The following is a 23,446-nucleotide window of genomic DNA, read 5'->3' on the forward strand; positions in this document are numbered from 1 at the left end:
GACAAATGGAAATTCCATCACTCGTTGGAAACATTTGATTTGAAAAATCTACTTACAATCTGCTTTTATTATCACAGTACTTGTCAAAAAAGATACAGGAACTCCTAGAACTTTTACCTAAAGCTAATTTTTGCAAATATTTGCTTAAAATTGTTTGTTTTTAAATTACAGAGTTGAGTAAATAGGTGTTTTTATGGATAATGTCTAACCTGAATTTGAAGAGCTCATCATTCAAGAAGATTTGATTAAGAATTGTATCAAGCTATTATTTGGCACTTCTACAAAGTAAATATTTAGACAAATCTGTAATACTTTGTATTTTATTATTTTTTTAAGATTTTATTTTTATTTATTCATGAGAGACACACAGAGAGAGGCAGAGACACAGGCAGAGGGAGAAGCAAGCTCCCTGTGGGGATCCTGATGCCAGGACTTGATCCTGGGACCCCCGGATCCTGGGGGCTTGATCCTGGGACCTCCGGGTCACAGCCTGAGCCAAAGGCAGACACTCAAACACTGAGCCACCCAGGTGTCCTCATATTTTATTTTTATAACAATACAAATAAGGTGTAATAAAAATTGTGTCAGCTCATATAGATACTCTCAAATCTCTCCCAGTTTACTCCAGTATCCTATATAAATATCTTGATTTTCTATGTTCCATGATGAGAAAAGATTGGGAGCAACTGACATATGAGGTAGGTCTGAGGCTCTTTTGAGAAAATTCACAAGAATGTCTTTTGTGAATCATATTTTTTTGGGTACAACTATCACGTATTATCTCATTTTATGCTTTCAACCCAATACTTTGCCTTCCTAACAGACCAGTTCAGGCTCCAACAGTTTACCAGTATTAACCTAGTATACTGATTCAAAACACACACACACTCACACACACACACACTACACACACACACACACACACACACTACACACAAACAAACAAGGAACTGGAATCTTTCAGGGTTGAGTAAACAGAAGGCAATTTCTATCAATATAATTGCCCTAAAAGATATCATCCACAAACTTCACACAGCAAAACCTGAATAAATACAGCTCCTCGTTTAGTTTATAGCCCCTTACCCTTTTTCTGTATGGGAAAAAAAGTTCTGCAAACTTTATGTGACCAACGTATTCATTCCTTTTTTTTTCTCTCTCTCTCTGAATGTACTCTGTTATAGCCTGCAAGCTCCTTGAGAGCAGGAGCAAGTTTCAGAACTCTGGACAGAAGTACTAGTTTGTTGGATGATGCAGGTTTTAGCACTCTGTCCCAAGAGGGTCAGACAATTTATTACAACTCTTTTGGGTCTCAACAAAGTAGGTGAAAACAACAGGGCATCATAATCCTGGCTTCCATTTAAAAATATTAACACTAAAGGCACTGAAGAGACAATAACTCATAATAGCTTTCTCCATTCTACTTCTAAAATGTGTACTGAATCCATCCACTCCCCTCTGTTCTCTCCATGTCCTTTTGTGTAACTTCAGTCCAAGCCATCAGCATATGTCATCTGGGCTACAATTATAGCCTACTCCCTGGCCTCCCTTTCTGGATTCCTTACACTATGTTCCCTACGCAGCAACCAAATCCTCTCACTCCTCTAATTAGAATCCTTCAGTGGCTTCCTACCTCACCTGGAATGAAATCCAAATTTATTGTGGCTTATTAGATTTGAAATACTCTGGCTCACTGGTGTGTTCTCCTACTTGCTCCTCTGCTTAATGTGTTACAGTCACACTGACCTGTGGACTGATCCTTGAGTCTGCCCAAGTTCCTTCATCATTCACAGCATTTTTTTAATGGTTCCCTCTACCTAGGATCTCTTTCCTCAGATCCTCAAATGGCCAACTGCCTCTCATTCTTCAGCACTTGACTCTCCTAATTAGGAAGAACTTCCCTGGCCATCCTGATTAAAGTAGCCCTCTAGAAACACTTGGGTGGCTTAGTGGTTGAAAGCCTGCTTTGGCTCAGGTCATGATCTGGGATCCCAGGATTGAGTCCTGCATCAGACTCCCTGAATGGAGCCTGCTTCTCCCTCTGCCTGTGTCTCTGCTTCTTTATCTCTCTCTTTCTCTCATGAATAAATAAATAAAATCTTAAAAAAAAGTAGCCCTCTAGCAGAAGCCCCATTCTCCATCTATGGACTTGCTTTATTACCATCATAGCATCATGTTTAACATTCATTCATACTCGAGACTATTTTGCTTATTTGTTTCTGCATTTATTTTCTAACTTTTCCAGTGAAAGATAAACTCCTCAAGAACAGACAACTTGTCTTCTTTTCCTACCACTGAATCCCCAGTAGCTATTAGAGTACATGGCAGATAGTAGTCACTCAATAATTATTTGCTGAGTGAATCAATGAATGAATGAAATGTACCATGACAGTAATTATAGTAATTATAACAGGCTTTTAGATTAGAAGACCCTGCTGGGAAGATAGAAATAAAAGAAGTAGAAATTGCTAAAACTCATGCTATCAAAATAATATTCTTTCTCAGTTGGAAGTAGAGGCTATTAAGAGAAAGAGAAGTAAAAACAATTTTTCAGGTTCACTCTATTAACAGTCAAGCTAGAATTCAAATCTAATATGAAGACTGAAATGCATGGTTTCTTTACTCAATAGCACTGGCCACAAATGGCCAGCTTTCTTTCACTTATGGCATTGTCTAATGGCATAGTGGTAAATGTTATTACATAATTATTTAAAATGTCATCATAAAAAAGATGTCATCAGGTCTCAATTGAATATTTATCATGTTTAAGAACCACATTCTTTCTTATAAATATTACCTTTCTTCCGCTGAAATTATTCCAAGTGACTTGCAAACCATGGGTCAGAAGGATGCTAACTCACTAGTGAAATAAAGCAACATCTGCAGTAAATTTCCCATATTCTGGACCACAGGCATGTTAAGAGAAGATAGATTTAAAAAAATGCATTCAGTTGGAAATCAGAAATGAATTCTGGGAAACCAGTCTAATTGCCTGATTGGAAGCTGTCCCAGATTTTTGAAAGTTTCTCTTTAAAATAAAAGGAAGATGCTCTCAGAAATTAAATAGCTGCATATCTACCACAGTGATTGTACCTCTCATCTCAGGAACTATAAGCTCTGTTGTATCAGAGGAGAATTCTTTCCCTCCATCTAGTAAAATTCTCAGCTCAGAATCATAGCCAGACAAGCCGTGTATCAAAGTCTACAGATGAATCCATTTACTCATTGGGCAAGAATTGTCTTCATGTGTCCTCTTGTTCATAGTACCAGCTCTAGTCAGTTCTCTTATGCCAATTACACTGCCAACTGTTTATTACATTATCTCATTTTGTTCTCATAGACAACCTATTTTTCCTATTTCATCCATTATGAAATTGAATCTTAGAGAAGTGACTTGACCAAGGTCACACAGCTAACAGGTATTAGATTGAGCTTCAGCCCCATGCAGTATGATTTGAGCCCAGGCTCTAAACCATTGCATTAGACTCTACCCTTAAGCATACTGCTGTGTAATACCATGTTCTCACAGTTGAGAAATGTGTTCTCTTTAAATGAAAACCAAACCAAACTAAACCAAAAAACTTAACAGTCAGCTATTTTGCTTAATTTATTTTTATTGTAATATTGCTTATTATAAGTCAAAACATAAATCTAGGTATATGTTTCTATACTCACAATTCATATAAAATGGTAAAAATCAAATATGTTTGTAGATGAAACAAAGAATAAGACCAAAAAAATTCAAATGAACACAATTTAATGGAGAAAATGAATCTTGCTTTATTGAAATAAAACTGCCACTCACAGCAGGGATCTGGTGGTGCTTCTCTGGTGGAATTCTTTTTGATTGGGCATGCCTCTGGTCCTCTGGGCCATGATGCCTTGCCACCGCCACCACTTTTCTCAATTAAAAATTCCATGACACCTTTGTTTGTGATGATCACTTGGTCTTCACATAGCTTGAGCATGGCATTGACATATTGCCTTGCTTTGCCCTTTTCCCATTGGCCTGTGATGATTGAAGTATGCCACCAAGTGCCAATGTGAGCATTAGCACAGATGTGAAAGCAGGCACTGAATTCATGCACTAGTACTTGCTTACAAAGCAGTCATCCAAATATTCCAGAAGTGCTGATAGTGTTTTAAGATATCAAAAGAAATGCAATTAAAAAAAATTTTAGAGATGAATTTAAGACCTAAAAGTATGGCCCCAGACACCACCAGAGGTCCGTAGATCCTGTTTGAGTAACCCTGTCCACAGTCAGTCTTTCTGGGTTCAAATGATGATTTACTGTGTGAACTGGGTACAAGCTACTTAATCCTCTAGGCTCTGTTTCTCCATCTGTATAATGGAAAAGAAAAGAATGCTGTCCTACAGTTGGGAGTGTTCATTGATACAGTGCACATAAATTGCTTAAAAGCTCTATGAATAATTTCTAGTATTGTTAATATTATTAGGTGATCATGATGTGTTGAAGATTGCAGATAGGCATACAACTCACATAACACTGGGAACAATTGCTTTGTACCTCTATACACAAAGTGCTCTTTTAACGTGGATAAGGCAGTGAGAATAGCACATTCGCACAGCTGGTAAGTGGCAAAGCTAGGATGGAAACCTGGCAGTCTGGCTCCCTGGGATGTGCTTTGGAGTTCTTGAGAGAGGCTCAAAGTTAACAAGTAAAGAGAGAGAAACATTGGTCATCAGCAGAGCCTGTCCATCTCACTCTGAAATAACCACACGTACGCACTGTGACCTACTGCCTCCTCTAGCAAATGCCACAGAAGCTTGAATTTAAAAAGCTCCATTCAGTCTTGGGCACTTTTTCTCCCTCCTCCCAGAAAATGCAGCTGTTGCTCTGGGATTCCTCCCACTTTACATGCGACACATTTTAAAAGGAAGATAGTACTCCTGTGTCCGTATTGATGGCAATTACTTCATTCCAGCATGGGTGAGCCAGAGGACTCAAATTGTCTTCCACGCATGGCAATCGCCCCAATGCAAAGCCCAAAGAGTCTGCTTTTTCCTGCACAAAGTTTAAGAAAGTGAATTAGTTGTCAGCATTTAAGTATCAGGAGATTTAAAAAATATTTTATTTATTTGCTTTGAGAGACTGAGCAAGTGAGCATGAGTGGGGGAGGGAGGGGGGAGATAGAGAATCCCAAGCAGGCTCCCGACAGAGGGCTCAATCCTATGACCCTGAGATCATGACCCAAGCTGAAATCCGGAGTTGGATACTTAACTGACTGAGCCACCCAGGGGCCCCAATATTAGGAGATTTTATATAACAGTCCAGATTATTGCCATCTCCTGAAAAATCAGAATATCCAGAAACATTGAGCCTACATTTCCACTGATAGCAATTGAGTGGAGCTGAGCAGCAAAATGGGCATATGAGCTACATGCTGCCATAGTCTCCTGCCTCAAATCTCCTCTTGCCTTCAGTATTAGCCTGGTTTCCATAGGCATTGAAGTGTGACACGTGGAAGGCACTCGATAGATGTCAGCTACCATCACTGAGGCGGTTTGGTTGTTGTTGACTGGCAGGTTTTTGAGCGTCAATTATGGTAGATGGCAAAAAAGCGACCATAGTGCTTGCATGTACATCCCTTTGCAGTATGGCTGTGCCATTCCTCTGATCAAGATGAAGACCCCATCTCTCTACCCCATGAATCTGAGTGTGCCCATGTGATTAGCTTTGGCTAATGGGCATTAGCAACTGTGCCAAGAGCAGAGACTTGAAAAGTGCTTGTACGCTGGGGGCTGTCCCCTCCAAATGGCCCACCAACACCAATTGGCGGATGAGTGACATGCGGATGGAGGGGCTCAGCCAGGTGAGCAAGGCCACTCACTCTAGGCCTGTGCCTCAGGTGAACTTCTCAGCCAACCCCCAACTCAGGGGAAGTAAGAAATCAGAATTGTTTTAGTGTGGGTTGGCCTTTATCTAACAGCTAACCAAGGCAAAGGCTTAGAGTGCCCCCCACAGGACAGATCCAGCAGTAGAAACTGTGATTCTCCTGAGGGTCTTCAAATTAGGCGTAAGCCAGTGACTCCTCTGCTTTAGCTGTCACGGAATGAGAAAGGACAGCAGTGAAAAATCAATAGTGGGAAAATTTTTAGGGTGTTTTTAAAAGTGAGGCATGAGAAGTGAAAAAATGAATGAATGAATGAATGAATGAATGAATGTGAGGCGTGAACTTTAAGATAAATATACCAAAAACCGAGGTAAAGGTAATTCAACTAGCTTACAGAAGTCCTAGAACATGTAAATAAAATAAGCATAATCATACCATTCTAAGATAATTCCTTGATAACTTTTCTAAGATCAAGATATTTTGCATGTGCATAAGAGTTTCTTTTTTTTGGAACTTTATCAAGATGGTCATAATAAATGTAACAGAAAGAAGAAAAAATAAGAATAGCTTCTATAGTGAACTCTTACATACTGAGCACCTTTGTAAGGATTCTTTTTCTCTTTTTTAAAAGATTTTATTTATTTATTCATGGGAGACACACACAGAGAGAGGCAGAGACACAGGCGAGGGAGAAGCAGGCTCCATGCAGGGAGCCCGATGCGGGACCCGATCCCGGGACTCCAGGATCACGCCCTGGGGTGAAGGCGGCGCTAAACCGCTGAGCCACCCGGGCTGCCCTGTAAGGATTCTTACGTAGATTGTCTTCTCTAATATTCACAATCCCCTATAAGGGACGTCCTACTGTTATGTCCATTTTACAGATGCGTAAAATGAGCCTTAGAGACACTGGACAGTATCTCCAGGGTCCCAGAGCTGGGCCCCAACCCGCCGTTCTGTTACGAGCTCCTGTTACTTATGTCCAACATGTTACCATTTTGCTTGGGGCAATAGTCAGAGTGATCAGAGGGTTTAGATCTATTAAGCTCTCCGGAGACGATCTGAATTTGAACAGAGGGCTTGCCCACCAACCATCCTTTAAATTCAAGTTTCAAAATCTCCTTGACCCCAGCACAGCAGTTTTTATTCCAATCCACCAGAGGGCAGTATGCGGCAGCGTTTGCTTCTGGAGTCCGCGGGCCTTCCGACCGCTCCTGCAGCCTTACCTGGGGATCCTCACTCGCCTCTCCATCTGCTTGTTGTTTCCTTGCTTTAAAATGCTTAGGATGTCCCAGCTTTTTCAGAGCACCCTTCTTTTCCAACTAAGTGGTGTGAGTCTGTGGAAATAGTGCTGGATAAATTGCCTGAGTTGTAGTTTACTTGTGATCCTGCGTTTGCAATTTCCTGATCTTTGGCAATCCCTGGGCTTGCTGGGTCAGGTTCATTGATGTGATGGCAAGATGAGGGTTGGATGAGTTTTAAAGATCACTCCATGGCTCAGTGGTTGAGCATCTGCCTTCTGGTCAGGGTGTGATCCTGGAGACCCGGGATCGAGTCCCACATCAGGCTCCCTGCATGGAGCCTGCTTCTCCCTCTGCCTGTGTCTCTGCCTCTCTCTGTGTGTCTCTCATGAATAAATACATAAAATCTTAAAAAAGAAAATCACTCCAGCTCCCATGTTCTCTGGTTTCTTTCTTTTTTTTTTTTTAAAGATTTTATTTATTTATTCATGAGACACAAGTAGAAGCAGAGACATAGGTAGAGGGAGAAGCAGGCTCCCTGCGGGAGCCCCCATGCGAGACACTCAATCCCAGGACCCCCAGATCACACCCTGAGCTAAAGGCCGACCCTCAACCACTGAGCCGCCCAGATGCACCTCCCATTCTCTGATTTCAAATGTAGAAGATGATATGAGTCTTAACAGTGTGCAAACAAGGGTTTGTAAAGAATACCCATTTGTTGTCATTGCTGTTTATGAATTGGATTAAATATGACCAAGCCCCCACCCCACCAGACTGTCATTCTTGGGGCTCCCCACAGCTCTCACTGCCCCCAATTGCCTAACAGTCTCATGGGTCTTAGAGAGTGTCAAGTGTCAAGGAGGTGCCTGTTCTTGGGTTTTCTGTCCCCACTGGCCTCCTGAGGTCAAGTACCTGCTGCTTGCGTTTCTTGCTTGAAGAAACTGGGGATCTAGCGTCTCACTCCTCCGAGTAGGCCTTGGGGTCAATACGACTTTGACCAACAACAGGAAAGATGTGTTACTGATTGAAGCCTTTCTCTGGCTGCCTGCAAAGGTGCTCTCCTGGTTCCTCTTTTCCTATCATAAATGTTTTCACTCGAAGGAGCAAGAGGGAGCAAGGGAGAATGGAGAAGGAGGGAGAAGTGGGGATCTGTCCTCCAGCAACCTACTACTTCACTTCTGCAAACCATCCTGGGAAAAAGAAATCCAAAGGATCTGCCTATTTTCATGGAAAGTGGGAGGGAAGCCATAACAGAAAGAAATCATGTTAATATTGAAGTAAATAGTCTCCTGAGCTCCATAGGACCAGAGCCTTGAGAGCAGGAGGGGACAGTGTCTTGGGCTAGATTGTATTCTCCATGTGCTGGCACTAAGGAGTTATTCCATGAATATATGAGTGCTTGCTTTTCTTCTTCAGTCTGGAAAAGAAAAGGAGAAATGGACAGGATTAGTTTTTGAAACAAAATGATGAGTATTTAAATGATGACCTAGACATGGCTGTGACCCTGGCTCCACTGCTTCCTGGCTGTGGGACCTTGGAAAATAGTGACTCTTCCTTCCCCAACATGGAGGTAGGTAAGTTCTGGATCTGGTGTAGAGGAATTTGCTGGTTGCTTGACAGGGCTTCATAATCGCCACCACTGGGGGAGGCTGCAGACACGTTCGTGGAATCCTGCATGAACAGTTTTGCGTGAGAAAGCCTTGGGAATTCTCTCCTCCTTTGCTGAGACCCTCCTAGCTTTATCCCTAAGTCCACCTGTCCAGACATTTTGACCTATAGCCAATCTGGGACCTTCTGTAGAGCCCTCTGGGTTGATAGTCTTCTGGGAAGTCTTTCTCCTGGATTCCTGCTTTACCTCTGGAGATAGCCTGTTCCATTCCATGCATAGCTCATTCCATAAACTGAGATCTTACCCCAGATTCAAAAACCCTAAGCTAGATTCACAGTCCCAGGGCCCCAGAAATGGTCCATTAAGTACAACAAAGGTCTTTGTACCAAAGTAGCTATTCCAATCTACATTCCCATAAGCAGTGGGGGTAACAAGTATTACCACTGCCCTGTCCTCACCAACCTTTGGTGTCAGATTTATTATTTGCTATTCTGGTAAGTGTGGTGTTGCTTTTCATTGTTTTTGGTTGTTGTTAATTTTGGTAAACAGCAACAACACACATAATGTGAAGTCTAGCCCCTTAAAATGTTAAGTGTACAGTCATAGTTTTATTGTGTTTTTATTGGGATATTCTGATTACTAAGAAAATTTAGCACTTTTAGCATATTTATTAGATTTTCTCTACTGTGAATAGGCTGTTCAAAAGCTTTTCCCCACATTTTTGGTTTATTGTGTCTTTTTCAATTGATTGAGTTCTTTATGTAGCCTAGATATTTGCCGTGTGTCAAATGAACATATGTGTGATCAATGTATATTTCCAGTCTCCAGCTGATCTTTTCATTTTGTTTATTGGTCCTGTTGATGAAGTTTGGTAAATCTATCATTTTTTCTTTTTGAATTATACTTTTTGCATCTTGAGAAATCCTGTATACACAGAAAAACTGGGTGGAGTCAAATTTTATTTTAAAAAAGATTTGATCAAAATCCTAGAGGAGAACACAGGCAACACCCTTTTTGAACTTGGCCACAGCAACTTCTTGCAAGATACATCTATGAAGGCAAGGGAAACAAAAACAAAAATGAATTATTGGGACTTAATCAAAATAAAAAGCTACTGCACAGCAAAAAAAAAAAAAAGTCAACAAAACTAAAAGACAACCTACAGAATGGGAGAAGATATTTGCAAATGACCTATCAGATAAAGGGCTAGTATCCAAGATCTATAAAGAACTTATTAAATTCAACAGCAAAGAAACAAACAATCCAGTCATGAAATGGGCAAAAGACATGAACTGAAATTTCACAGAGGAAGACACAGACATGGCCAACAAGCACATGAGAAAATGCTCTGCATCACTGGCCATCAGGGAAATACACATCAAAACCACAATGAGATACCACCTCACACCAGTGAGAATGGGGAAAATTAACAAGGCAGGAAACAACAAATGTTGGAGAGGATGCGGAGAAAGGGGAACCCTCTTGCACTGTTGGTGGCAATGTGAACTGGTGCAGCCACTCTGGAAAACTGTGTGGAGGTTCCTCAAAGAGTTAAAAATAGACCTGCCCTATGACCCAGCAATTGCACTGTTGGGGATTTACCCCAAAGATGCATATGCAATGAAACGCCGGGACACCTGCACCCTGATGTTTATAGCAGCAATGTCCACAATAGCCAAACTGTGGAAGGACCCTCGGTGTCCATCGAAAGATGAATGGATAAAGAAGATGTGGTCTATGTATACAATGGAATATTCCTCGGCCATTAGAAACGACAAATACCCACCATTTGCTTCAACGTGGGTGGAACTGGAGGGTATTCTGCTGAGTGAAGTAAGTCAATCGGAGAAGGACAAACATTATATGGTCTCATTCATTTAGGGAATATAAAATATAGTGAAAGGGAATAAAGGGGATAGGAGAGAAAATGAGTGGGAAGTATCAGTGAGGTTGACAGAACATGGGAGACACCTAACTCTGGGAAACGAACAAGGGGTGGTGGAAAGGGAAGTGGGCGGGGGGTGGGGGTGACTGGGTGATGGGCACTGAGGGGGCAACTTGACAGGATGAGCACTGGGTGTTATGCTATATGTTGGCAAATTGAACTTCAACTTAAAAAATAAAAAAGAGATTTGATTTATTTATTCATGAGAGGTACAGAGAGAGAGGCAGAGACATAGGCAGAGGGAGAAGCAGGCTCCATGCAGGGAGCCTGACAGAGGACTTGATCTCAGGACCCTGGTATCACAACCAGAGCCGAAGGCAGATGTTCAACCACTGAGCCACCCAGGTGCCCCGTGTGGAATAAAATTTTAAAGAGCTTTTGCATATCCCCAAAAAACATTTCTAAGCTCTCTTACACATATAATATTCCAGAGATTGGCAATGACCACCATAAGGATATTGGTTGGTTAAATGCCATTTGTTCAACTAGTTAATCATATGAAAGACAATACAGTTAGATTTCTACCTCATATCATACTAGAAGCTATGCTGGGGTTTTTAAAGCACTGTATATGAAAAGAAAAACTTTTTTAAAATATAAGGAAGAACTAACTGATTTTATTAAAAAATCTTTCTTTCAGGGGCTTCTGGGTGACTCAATCAATTGAATGTCTGATTCTTGATTTTTGTTCAGGTCATGAGATCAGTGTCGTGGGATAGAGCCCTGAGTTGGGCTCTGTGCTCAGTAGGGAATCTGCTTGTGATTCTCTCTCTCCCTCTGCCCCTCCCCATCTCCAGCTCACACACTCTCTCTCTAAAATAAATAGGTAACACCTTTAAAAAAAAGTTTTTCTTTTAAAATGTGGCCCTACTCTATTTTGTCAAAGCTCAATATTATAAGTGCCACGACTAAGTGTAGTGCAGCAGAGGTACAAGACAGGAGTGCTCAGGAATATGGTTGTCTCTGTGTCAGGGCCAGATTATAAAGGGTCTTGAACATGAGGCCATGGTGCTGGAATTTTATTTTGGGGATAGTGGACAGCCACAAGAGGCTTTGCATGGGAAAGTGGTGTGATCATCAGATGAGCCTTTCAAGAGAAAGTTCTGGAGCAGTAAGGTGTAGAAACAGGAAAAGGGACAAATGTTGAGAAATCTGTTGGAGTAATAATCCAGGTGAGAGCCTTGAAATGGTGCAGTAGCCACTGGCATGGATACAAGACTGGGTGGATTTGAAAGCACTTAAGGACAGAAATTTGCTGAGAGCTATTTAATGCAAATTAGCTTTTTCCTGGCTGCAAGAAATTGGCCACCTGGAAAAGCAAAAGTGAAAGGGATGCAAATGGAGAAATGCAATGTCCATATATGAGGTCCACTCCTGGGATGGAGTAAACCATTCCCAGTTATCATGAGTTACCATCTCAAAGCTCCTCTCTGAAGGATATTCAAGAAATGTTCTTTTGTGGGTGTTGGTGCACACGTCTTTGACAATAGCATTTTAATACTAAAAATCTATTTTAGTATTAAAGCTATTTATCTGATTTCGGTAATATTCATTAGTTTTACATGGGAAAAATAACAGAGGCTTGAACAGTCAGTGGCATTTGGCAGTGAAGGGAAAGATGCTTCAAATTCACAAAGATGAAATGTAGAATAAATCTATATCAAGGAATTACACTTAACAAATTTTAACTGGCAAAATTCATACTAGTTGCTCACCTGTGATTGAGGTGCCTTTTCCAAGGAGAAAGAAACAGAACTAGAAGCTCATTATCATTGCCAGGAAATGCCTTCCTATCTCCCCACTACTTGAAATGGGCACAAAAGGTTAGTGCCTTAGAAAATGAGAGAATAACAGAGGAAAGAGGACATTACTTTTTCATACAAATGAGTCCAATAAAATGATGTTGGCAACTGTGGTAGCAGAGATGAGCTGGAGATGGGATGTGCAAGTTGGAATGAGAATGTCCTAAAAATAATTACCCATGGGAAGGAATAGCACCATCAAAGTTGGAACAGAAATGGCCAAAAATTTTAGTGTAGTAACAAATAACATTTAGGAAGTTCTTACCCATTTTGATGGTGTCGCCATCATCCAGTGACCAACCTCTGGTACGGTAGACAATGTCTACGTGGTTTCTGGCTTCATATGCACATACCATCAGTACGCATATCCCTGGCCCAAATTTAGTTAAACCTCCCTATAAGGGGAATTAATGTGTTGTTTGTATTAAGTCAAAGGTACCTGAAGGAATCACATTGTCTGGGGGAACTAGGATGACTTTGTTTGATTTAGGCTTGTTGGGTCCAACCTTGGATTTGAACATGAGTGAGATAACTTCAAAGCACACAGCTATATAGGAAAAGGTGGGCTAATGGAATAATTATCTGTGCCTTGCTACAGATAGAGAATAGGGAACGTATCATTGCTTGCAGCTTTATAAACATAAACGAGAGAGATTTAGCATTTTCTATTAATCGGTGCCGGATAAGGGAACTTAGCTGAAATATGGGTGGTGGTTTGAATTCTTCTTTTTTTTTAATTTAAATTTTGTTAGTTAACATAGAAGTGCAGTATTGGTTTCTGGAGTGAAATATTGAAACTTGAATTCTTTGTGTCTTTATACCTTTCACAGTTCTTTTACATTGAATCTCATTTGATCCCCACAAAAACCTTTGAAGTTTTCAAGGGATAAAAATATGATCCCCTTTCTTTGGCAGAGGAGAAAAGGAGGGAGGAAGAGGAACTGTATTTGGGTGGTGGATCTCTGTTAGGGAATGTGACCTACTGCTAAATGTATAGGTTTTTAAGTTAGATGGCTCTGGTTGTTTGGGCAAATGATTTGGTCGGTCAGAGATTCAGTGACTTTATCAGGAAACAGATTAAAATATCCACCACTAGTTGTTACAGAAGGAGCATGAAGGGGGGATGCTCTAGGTGAAAAAACTGACTCAATGACTCTGAAGCCATACCTCTAAAGGTATAGAGGTTAAGACAGGCTCTGAAGGTTCACATCCCAGCTACATCATTTACTAGTTTTAGGGTTTGGCAAGCCATGTAACTTCTCTTGAAGTTCAGTTTTCTCATTTCTAACCTGGAGCTCTTAAGGGAGAATCTACCTACTAGAGTTGCCAGGAGGGTTCATTGAAATGATGAGTGCCAAGCATTTAATGCAGTATATTAAGCACAGGCAAACACCGGATAAGCTCAAGGTATTATAGTTTGGTCCTAAGTTAACCAGGATTCTCAACACAGGAGCTGTGCATCACATGATCGTCAGTACCTCCTAATATTTGTAAAATGACTAACCAGCAACTCTTCCTACATTTCTGAAACCCTTTCCTTTTTATAATCTGGGATATATATATATATATATATATATATATTTGTTAGATGTCAACTTCTGCAGAGAAATGTACACTGTTTTTGTTGTTGCTGTTTTCCCACAAGCTGGGCCAGAGAACAAGTATGGAAGTCCTGGCCACCCATGCGGAACTGGCTGCTCTGAGAGCAGGCATCTTCACTAAGAAGGTGAGTTAAAAACAAAACCCCAGCACAAATTATGCTTCAATTATATCCATTTCCTATAGTGGGGGAAGGCTGCAGTGCTATCTTTTCCTTGTTTGAAAAAGAAAGTAGAACATTTGGTGCGAAAAAGGCAGTGACAAAAAAGACATGTTTGACAGCTATTTCACACTGCTGTGAAAGACATTAGCTCTTCTCTGGAGCCAGAAAAGCAGAGTGGGGACCATCCGCTTGTCTAAAATGTCAGAGAGCACTGAAATTCAAGTGCAATTCTTTTACGCCAAACTTAGGGGACTCTTCTACTTTTTAACCATCTGCTTTCAATTGGGAAGCTCATGGAGGACTGGGGCATTGTCCTGCTTTAAACCTATTTTCTCAACTAGGTCACATAAAATGTTGTATGTAGAGGTGCAGCTCTGAAGCTTTTTTCTGATGATGTTTGCTTCTTAAAGACATTTCAGCACAAGTGCATCGATTGTTACTGTTACACCTGTGACATTAAAAAATGTTTGTTAATTGATTCAACAGATTGATTAAGAGCTAATTATGCTCACTAAAGAAAATGAAGCAGACAACACAAATAAAACTAAAAACGATCATAATCCTAACACAAATATTAACTATTGTTAACAGCTAATGTACTGTTATATTATAGCATATATCTTTCTACTCTTTTATTTTCCATGTGTGTTTCCATTGAGTTTTTTTTAAAGATTTTATTTATTTATTCACAAGAGACACACACAGAGAGAGAGGCAGAGACACAGGCAGAGAGAGAAGCAGGCTCCATGCAGGGAACCCGATATGGGACTCGATCCCGGGACTCCAGGATCACGCCCTGGGCCAAAGGCAGGTGCTAAACCGCTGAGCCACCCAGGGATCCCAAATTTTTGTTTTTAGATGGGCAGTGCATATATGGGGGTGTTAATATATTTTCACTCTGTTTATTTACTATCTAAACATCTTCCCAACATAGTGTGAGATTTTTCTCTCTTTAAAATTATTAATTGTTTGAAATATTTTGGACATAGAAAGGTATAAGGAATAATATACCTCATGCTAAGTATCCACCACCAGTCATGACCAATCCAGTTAAATTTCTTCTTGCACCCTCAAAGATAATACAGATCCAGTTTTGTTATTTATCATTTCCATCAGCTCTCTATATTTTTATTACACGTTTATGCAGCTTTAGGATTTTTAGTTTTGTTTTATCTGGTTTATGATATTATGTTGTGTCAAATGGTAATGTTTCTGTTAACTTGGTTTTTTTCCTCAGTGTAATTTTTCCCAGATTCATTCATGTTGATACCTGTAGCTTTGATAATTTTTACTATTGTGTAACATTTCATTTTATAAATATGCCACAAATTATTTGTTCACTCATGAGATGATGGATATGGTTATATAGCTCTCCTTCATATGGATGAAAGTAGCTCTATGTACCTGGAAGTGGAATTGAATGCTTGTAGGGTAGAACCTTGCTCAACTTAATTAAATATCAAATTGTTCTGGAAGGGGTTGTATCAATTTATAATCATCAGTATATGAAATATCCTATTTTTTCAAATCTTCCCCAATTCTTTAAATATTTTTGCCTATTGTACAGGTGTGAAATGGTTTTCTGTTATGGTTTTAATGATGACTTTTATGTTGATTAGTGAAAGTGAACATTTTTTTTATATATTTGAGTTTCCTCTATGATATTAACTTCATATACCTTACCAGTATTTCAAATTTATTATTACTTATAGGTCTGTAGAAAACATACATCTGTTGGGGGGGGGATACATACACACATATATGATAATCTTTTGTCATATTATTAACAAAAATCTTTGGATTTAATATATATTGTATATGTTTTTGCTGTCTTTTGATGGACAGAAGGTTTTAATTTTAATATAGTTAAATGTACTAATTTTTCTTAATGCATTTTGTATTTTGCTTAATAACACCCCAATGTCACAAAGTTGGTGCACTTCTCTCAAAATTTTGAGGTATTTGCTCTTCATACTTAGATCCTTATCAAATCAAGAATTGATTTTTGGTTCAGTATGTAGTAAAGATCGAGTTATTAGTCACCAATATATGTCCTAGTATCATGTGTAGATAGTTTATCATTTTCCCACTGACCTTCAACAACCTTCTCTGACTTATATCAGTTTCTGCATATGTATGGGTTTGTTTCTGAGCTTTCTATTTTGTTCCATTGGTCCATGTTGTCTAAATCTACCAACGCTATGTTATCTTAATTAACTATAACTTTGCAGTTTTGGCATCTGGTAGTAAAAATTTCCAAAGTTCATTTTTTTTTCCTCATGTTTTTCACTGCCTTCAAGCTTGAGTTTTCTTAAAATTCTCTGAGCTATTCCTGGAACTTTGCATTACAAAATAATTTTAAAACAGACTTATTAAAGAAAAAAACTGACTTATTAACTGAAAGAAAACAAAAGCACTGATTCAAAAAGATACATGCACCCCTATGTTTATTGCAGCATTATTTACAATAGCCAAGATATGGAGGCAGCTAAGTGTACAACAATAGATGAATGGATAAGGAAGATGCTGTGCATGTGCGCGTGCATGCACACACACACACACACACAGAGGAATATTATATAGTCACAAAAAGGGATGAGATTATGTTATTTGTAATAACATGGCTAAACTTAGAGGGTATTATGCTAAGTGAAATAAGTCAGGCTGAGAAAGACAAATACCATATGATTTCACTCATAAGTGGAATCTACAAAATAACCTGACTTGCCAAAATCCATAAAAAATATTGGTGTTTCAAGTGGAATTGAATTTATAAATTAATTTTGGAAAAATTGACATTTTTACTGTGTGGATCTTCTCAGTTATTTCTACTTATTTAAATCTTATTTAATCTTTTAATAAGGTTTTAGGATTTTTCTTTAGAAATATTACATATCTTTAATTAAATCTTTCTAAAATAGTATATTACACTGTTAAAAATTGTATTTGCTAACTATTCCTAGTTAAATAATAGGAATAAAATAATAATAAATAATAGAAGTGCAATTAACCCTCTTCTTAATTGACAAAACACATTTGTATATTATCATTTCTTTTTTAACCTAGATAATCCTATCTTATCTAAATAATTAGTGCTTTGCTTTTTCCCTTTAACACTAAATAACAAGAAAGTGTATTTACAGGGATGTCCGTAATCAGATTAAGAAACTTCTCCTCTACTCCTTCTGTGCTAATTGCTTTATCATGAATGGATATTGAATCAAATTGTATTTAATATGTTTCTGCTGCATGTATTGAGATGAATTAGTTTATTCCCTATTAATCTCTTAATATTATAAAATATATTGATTAATTTTCTATTAAACTATTGCTATATTACTGGAAACAAACACAACTTGCTCACAATTAGGCAGTTTTTAAAATGTTATTTATTTAAGTAATCTCTATACCCACCTTGGGGCTTGAACTCATGACTCTGAGATCAAGAGTCATATGCTCTTTTGACTGAGCCAGCCAGGTGTCCTAGGCAATGTTTTGTTTTTTTTTTTTTTTGTTTTGTTTTTGTTTTTTTTTTTTGTGCCAGAGGTACATACTGCTAATATTTTCTTAGGGCATTTACATTTATATTCATAAGCTCATCTAGCTGTTACTTTTCCTTGTTCTCACTGTCCTCATCTCAAGGTTATCCTACCTTCATGAAATGAATTGGGAACTGTTTTTTTCTTCTCTGGAAGTCTGGTATTTTCTGTGTATATAGGAATAAATTATTAATTACAGGTTTACTTTCCTTAATGGGTAAAGGTCTCCTTGTAATTTGTGATTCTTCTAGAGTTAGTTTTGGTGAGTTTTTAAATTCTAAAATGATGCACTTTTAAAATTTATTTAAAATTTATTTGTTATAATTTTTAAAGTCTATGCTTTAATTACAGTCAAAGCTTATGTGGGCTTATAGTAACATTATACTCTGAGTTCTTGTATTTTGATAGCCATTTGCCTTTATGCTTGAAAGTCAGTTTGTCTAGATGTAAAATCTGTGGCTCACATTTACTTTCCTTGAGTATGTTAAATATGTTACTCCATTTTCTTCTGATATAAAACACTGATATTGAGACTTCTCATGGTGATTTAATTTTTCTTTCTTTATAGTGACTTTGTCTTGCTTATATGCTCAAGGAACTTTTTTCTCTTTGAAGTTAATAATTCTGTCAGGAATATATCTCGTTCAGTAAACACAGAAAAAGCATTTGCTAAAATCTAATAATTTTTCATGATTAAAAATATTCTCAACAAATAAGAAATAAAATAGAACCTCCTCACTCTGATAAAAAATCTCCACCAAAAAATCCATATCTATAAAAGACTTAATTCTTTCCCCTTAAGACCAGGAATAAGGAAAAAATAACTATTCTCATAATTTCTATTCAATATTGTATTGGAGATTCTTGCCAGAGCAATTAGGCAAGAAAAAGAAATAAAGACTTCTAGGTCAGAAAGGAAGAAGTAAAATTATCTCTATTGCAGATGACATGATCCTCATATATTGAAAATTCTAAGGGATCTACTAAAAAGTTATTGTAAGTAATAAAGAAGCTCAGCAAGGTGGCAGGTTGCAAAATGAATATGTAAAGATTGATTGTGGGGGCACCTGGATTGCTCAGTCAGTAGAGCATGTGATTTTTGATCTCAGAGTTGTAAGTTCAAGCCCCATGTTGGGTGGAGAGATTAATTAAAAATAAATTTTTTTAGAAAATGATTGATTGTGTTTCTATATACTAATGAATATTCCAGATGAATTCCAATGGATATTCCAAATTAATTTTTTACTTTTACGGTACATTTACAAATGCATCAAAAATATTAGACTATAAATTCAGTCAAAGGAATTCAAGAGTTGTACACTGAAAGCTAGAAATCATTGTTGAAAAAAGTTAAAGATGTAAATAAATGAAAGACATCCTATGTTCATGGTCAGGAGATATAATACTGTTAGACATTAGTACTTGCCAAATTGATCTATAGATTCAATGTAATCTTGGTCAGGAAACAGCTTTATTTTTTGCAAAAATTGTAAGTCATTCTTGGGAATAGAGAAATCCAGAATAGCTAGCTAAAATTATCTTGAATAAGTAGAACAAAATTGTAGGACTTCGATTTTCCAATTTCAAAACTTGCTACAAAACTATAATAATCAAAACTATACAGTTCTGGACTAAGAATAGATAGAGAACAATGGAATTGAATTGGGAGTCCAGAAATAAACTCTTACATCTATAATCAACCAGTTTTCAGTAAAGGTGCCAAGCCAATTCAATGGGGAAAGATTAGTCTTTTCAACAAATGATGCTACAAATGGATATATCCACATGTTAAAAAAATGAAATTGGACCCCTACCACATGCCATACACAAAACTGAACTGTAAGTGAATCAGGAAAATAAGTGTAAGTACTAAAAATATAAAACTCTTAGAAGAAAACGCAGGGGAAAGTCTTCATGACAGTGGATCTGGGAATGATTTCTTGGCTATGACATCCAAAGCACATTGAATTGTACACTTTAAGCAGATGAATTGATGATATGCAAATTATAGCTCAATAAAGCTGTTAAGACAGAAATTACATATCTTGGTGATAATTATTATCAGTCAATTTTCTCCATTATATAATATGTCTAATTAATTTGTTTCCCGGAAAGTTTCCTTGAATTATAGCTTTTGGATATTGTTTTGAAAATGAAAGTCAGAATGTAATATTAAAAGTAAAGGATATATTCAGATATAGGAGGGGAATCTATAGATATTATATTACCATAAATCATATGCAGAACTTCATAAATTTGTACTCCTTATGTTTTAAGATGCAGAAACAAAGTAAAAGTCACTTACAAATGGAAATTAATTAATAGCTGCAGTGTATTTTAAGGATAGCTGTAGCCAGATATTCACATGATAGTTATCCATCTCTTTGCTCTGCTCTATTTTCCTCTGTGGTTTTCTTTGTTGGGCATTTCCTTACTAGTTATGGCCCTTTAGTGGTTTTTGGTTTGAACTAAAATGACTCAGTAGCTCCATTGGAGATAAAACTTCTTACCAAATTATTTCTGAATTATAAGATTTATCCTGATTGAACAAGGTGGAGCTACTTGGTTTTCTGTGGACCAAATTGGGATGTGTGATTAGTCCTGCATGGTTCAATATGGACACAGGTAAATAGTTCTGACTGGCTTGACAGGGGTCACATGCTCACACATGGAGTGAGGTAAAGGAAGTTGGTCCCCAAAAGAGAATGAAAGGTTAAGTATTCTCTCACCACTAGAAATGGCAGAGAAGCAGGCTGGGAAAAAGTAACCCTCTTCCACAAAAGGAACTTCTCCTTACACCATTTGTGGTCTTGCCACCATCTTTTTGAGATAGGCAGAAATATCATGTATTCTTGTTTGATAAAGGAAGATCTATAAATAAATTGTTCCCCAAGTCTCTCAAGGTGGTAACAGGTAGAATTGGAATGGAATATATATATCCCATTTTTTGAGTTGCCAATAGCACTTTATTTTTTCTTTTCAACATCCTGTTTTGCAGCCTCCTTGGCCCTTTTTGCCCAGATGCCAAAGAGCCAGGCATTGGCACAGGCCATGTGGAGGCTGGCAAATGCCTTGAAGTTCTTCTCCTCCTCTGTGATGACTCTGGCTTTCTCCTTGTAGACATTCCGTATGGGCATGGCCAGTCCTGTCAGCTGTGTCGCCAGTTTGAGTTCTTCAGCAGAGCTGTCGCCCTTCTTGGAGGCCAAAGACTTCCTGGGGCAGAGGATGAGATCGGAGCGGTAGTCCTTGAGCCGCTGCATGTGGGCCTGCAGGGACTCTGTGGTCTTGTTACACTGCCACGGGTCCACTGAGATGCCAGTGGTCCACGCCACCTTCTTGTGGATGCTGGCCACCCAGAGCTCCTCCAGGGTGAAGCCCCTGCCAGCCAGCACCTTCACATGGTACCTAACCGTGGGGCAGAGGACGATTGGCTGGATGGGCCCTGACGCAGCCAATTCCACTTGGCTTGGATATATGGCAGCATTACAATTCTTTAAATTCCCTTGAGTCCAAATGCCCATAATTGTTTCTTGAATTCTTTTGGTAAATAACCAGCTTCCCAGCTAGTCAGAGATTTCCAGAAGCTATACTACTTGAACACCAAGACAGTCTACAATTTTGCTAGCTTGAGGTTCCAGAAACTTGCCATTTTCTGTGTTAGACTTTACACACCAAGAACATGACCTGCTTGCTGTTCTTCCCACATCTTTTCTTTCCTATCTCCATACCTGTGACCAGGAGGTTCTCTCTTGTTGAAGTTTCCCCTTCTTTGTTAGTCTGATTGCTTTTCATTTTTATAGGTGGGTTGCTGTTTCCTTCTGCAGAGTTTTTCCTCCTCACTGCAGACAGGACAGGTACCCAACCCCATACTCTTCTCTGCAGGTCTCTGACTTAACAACTCCCACATCTTCTTTTTCCACCGAGCACTGAATTTCTTGTGAAGATGGATTGCAACTTGATTCTCACTGATTCTTCAGGGCTCATTATAATGCCTGGCACATAGTAGGCCCTCAAATCCTCAAAAAATTTATACTGAATAAATAAAAGACTAATCAAAGATAAGAAATAATGGTGCAGGAAAATTAGATGATAAAAAAATTAGGTCCAAAACTATGAAAAATGTAAAGGATTGGCCTTATAAAACAGGTTAATGGAAAGGTGACTTACTGATAAAAACTGGGAACAGTGATCCAAATAACAGATAAAGTATAAAGGACAAACAACTAGGTATCGTTAGAATTTAATCAAGAGAAGGAAAGAAAAAAAACACTTAAATAACTTTTTTTGACAGTAAAATAGATTATCCATTTAGCATTTGTCAGGCAGAAAGCTACCACGAGATGTTATTCATTTTCCTCAATAAAAGGCTCACTCTTGTTTTGTAAATAATAACAGCTTTTCTTAGAATAGCACTGAAACATTTGAAAAGCTCTTTAGCCATGTAATGTGATCGTGTCATCCAGTGAGCAGGTACTGAGGGCCCTGAGTGACAATTACAATGTGAAGCACAGAGGGAAATCAGGCTGTTCCTGCCTTCGAGGAGCTTACAGCAGCCATAGAAATGAACTCAACAGTCAGATCAGGAAAAGGCATTATAAAAGAAGTTATGTGGTAGGCCCAAAGGAGGCGATGAATATGACTGGTAGGGAGGAGAATGGAAGCTTTGCGGTGGGAATGGGTCGGTCATGCAGGGTCTGTAGAGTGTGGCACACAAAGAAGAGAAAAAGGACCCTCGACACAGAGAGAAATGCATTCACAAAGGCAAAAGTTGTATAAATGGTGGCAATGTGTTCATGGAACAAAGGAAATGATTAGTAGAGACAAATCATTTGATACCCCTCTTGTGCAAAGGTGCAACCTGGCAAGCCTTGTAATGAAGAAAATGCAGAAAAGTGACACCAGATGACTTCTCAGGTTGGGTCCAAAAAGGTGAGGTGGCTTCCCCCTTTTTGCTGGAATGCCATTCCATGTAGTCGTGCACTGCCATGTAAGAAGCCCATCTGTTTTGAGATGGTCATGCTGAGGAAGCCACGTGTAGGCATTCGGTTGACAGCTCCGCTGAGCTCTCGTCAGACAGCATGAGTGGTCACCTTATGAGGGAGCCATCTGTGACACCTAGCCCACTTGAGCCCTGGTGACATCTCACTGCAACCACATGACAATCCAACCAAGAAATGCCTAGTTGGCCCCTTTCTGAATTCCTGACCCCTCAAAAACCAACAAAATAAATAGAGGGAACATAATAAAGTGGTAGTTTTAAGTCACTAGATTTTGAAGCCTGGAATAGGAGAGAAATTCTTGTAGGTAAAAGTCATAAAATAGGAGTTGTTTTTGCCATTCTAGCATTCCTTTCTTCTTATTTTGATGGTAACAGTCTGATTTTTGTAGGTGACCCTATTATTAAGCCATGTAGTTCAGGTGTGTCTGGCCCTGTCCATTTCTTCCTGAATGTGCCTGCCTCATCACCATATTCCTGTTAGGAACAGTGTTTGGTAAAAGGATGGGCCAGTGACCCAAGGCGTACCATTGTGATTTTGCCTTGTGTTGAAATTTGTGAGAAAGGCACTCCCTTCCAAAGAGGTTGCAAAAATAATTAACAGGTAAGCCTAAAATGTTAAGGAGCAGGGTTTTTTTATTGACTAGGAAGAGTCTAATTGAGAATAAAGTCACTATGGACGAAAGCAAAGGAGAAGATGGA

At 38.7% G+C, this 23,446-nt stretch overlaps 1 protein-coding gene across 1 annotated transcript; it reads right to left on the reverse strand.

The window, feature by feature from the left end:
• Positions 1-20,714: 20,714 nt before the first annotated feature.
• LOC129514096 (60S ribosomal protein L13-like) lies at positions 20,715-21,269 on the reverse strand. The gene has a single exon (XM_055332655.1). It carries the CDS (start codon positions 21,267-21,269, stop codon positions 20,715-20,717), a length of 555 nt encoding a protein of 184 aa, XP_055188630.1.
• Between the last annotated feature and the right edge of the window lie 2,177 nt (positions 21,270-23,446).

This window comes from Nyctereutes procyonoides, unplaced genomic scaffold, assembly GCF_905146905.1.
Source record: "Nyctereutes procyonoides isolate TBG_1078 unplaced genomic scaffold, NYPRO_anot_genome, whole genome shotgun sequence".
NCBI lineage: Eukaryota > Metazoa > Chordata > Mammalia > Carnivora > Canidae > Nyctereutes > Nyctereutes procyonoides.

Bases quoted from the DNA above. Each gene is read 5' to 3' on its own strand.
- LOC129514096 (XM_055332655.1), bottom strand. From the start codon at position 21,269: ATGGGCATTTGGACTCAAGGGAATTTAAAGAATTGTAATGCTGCCATA.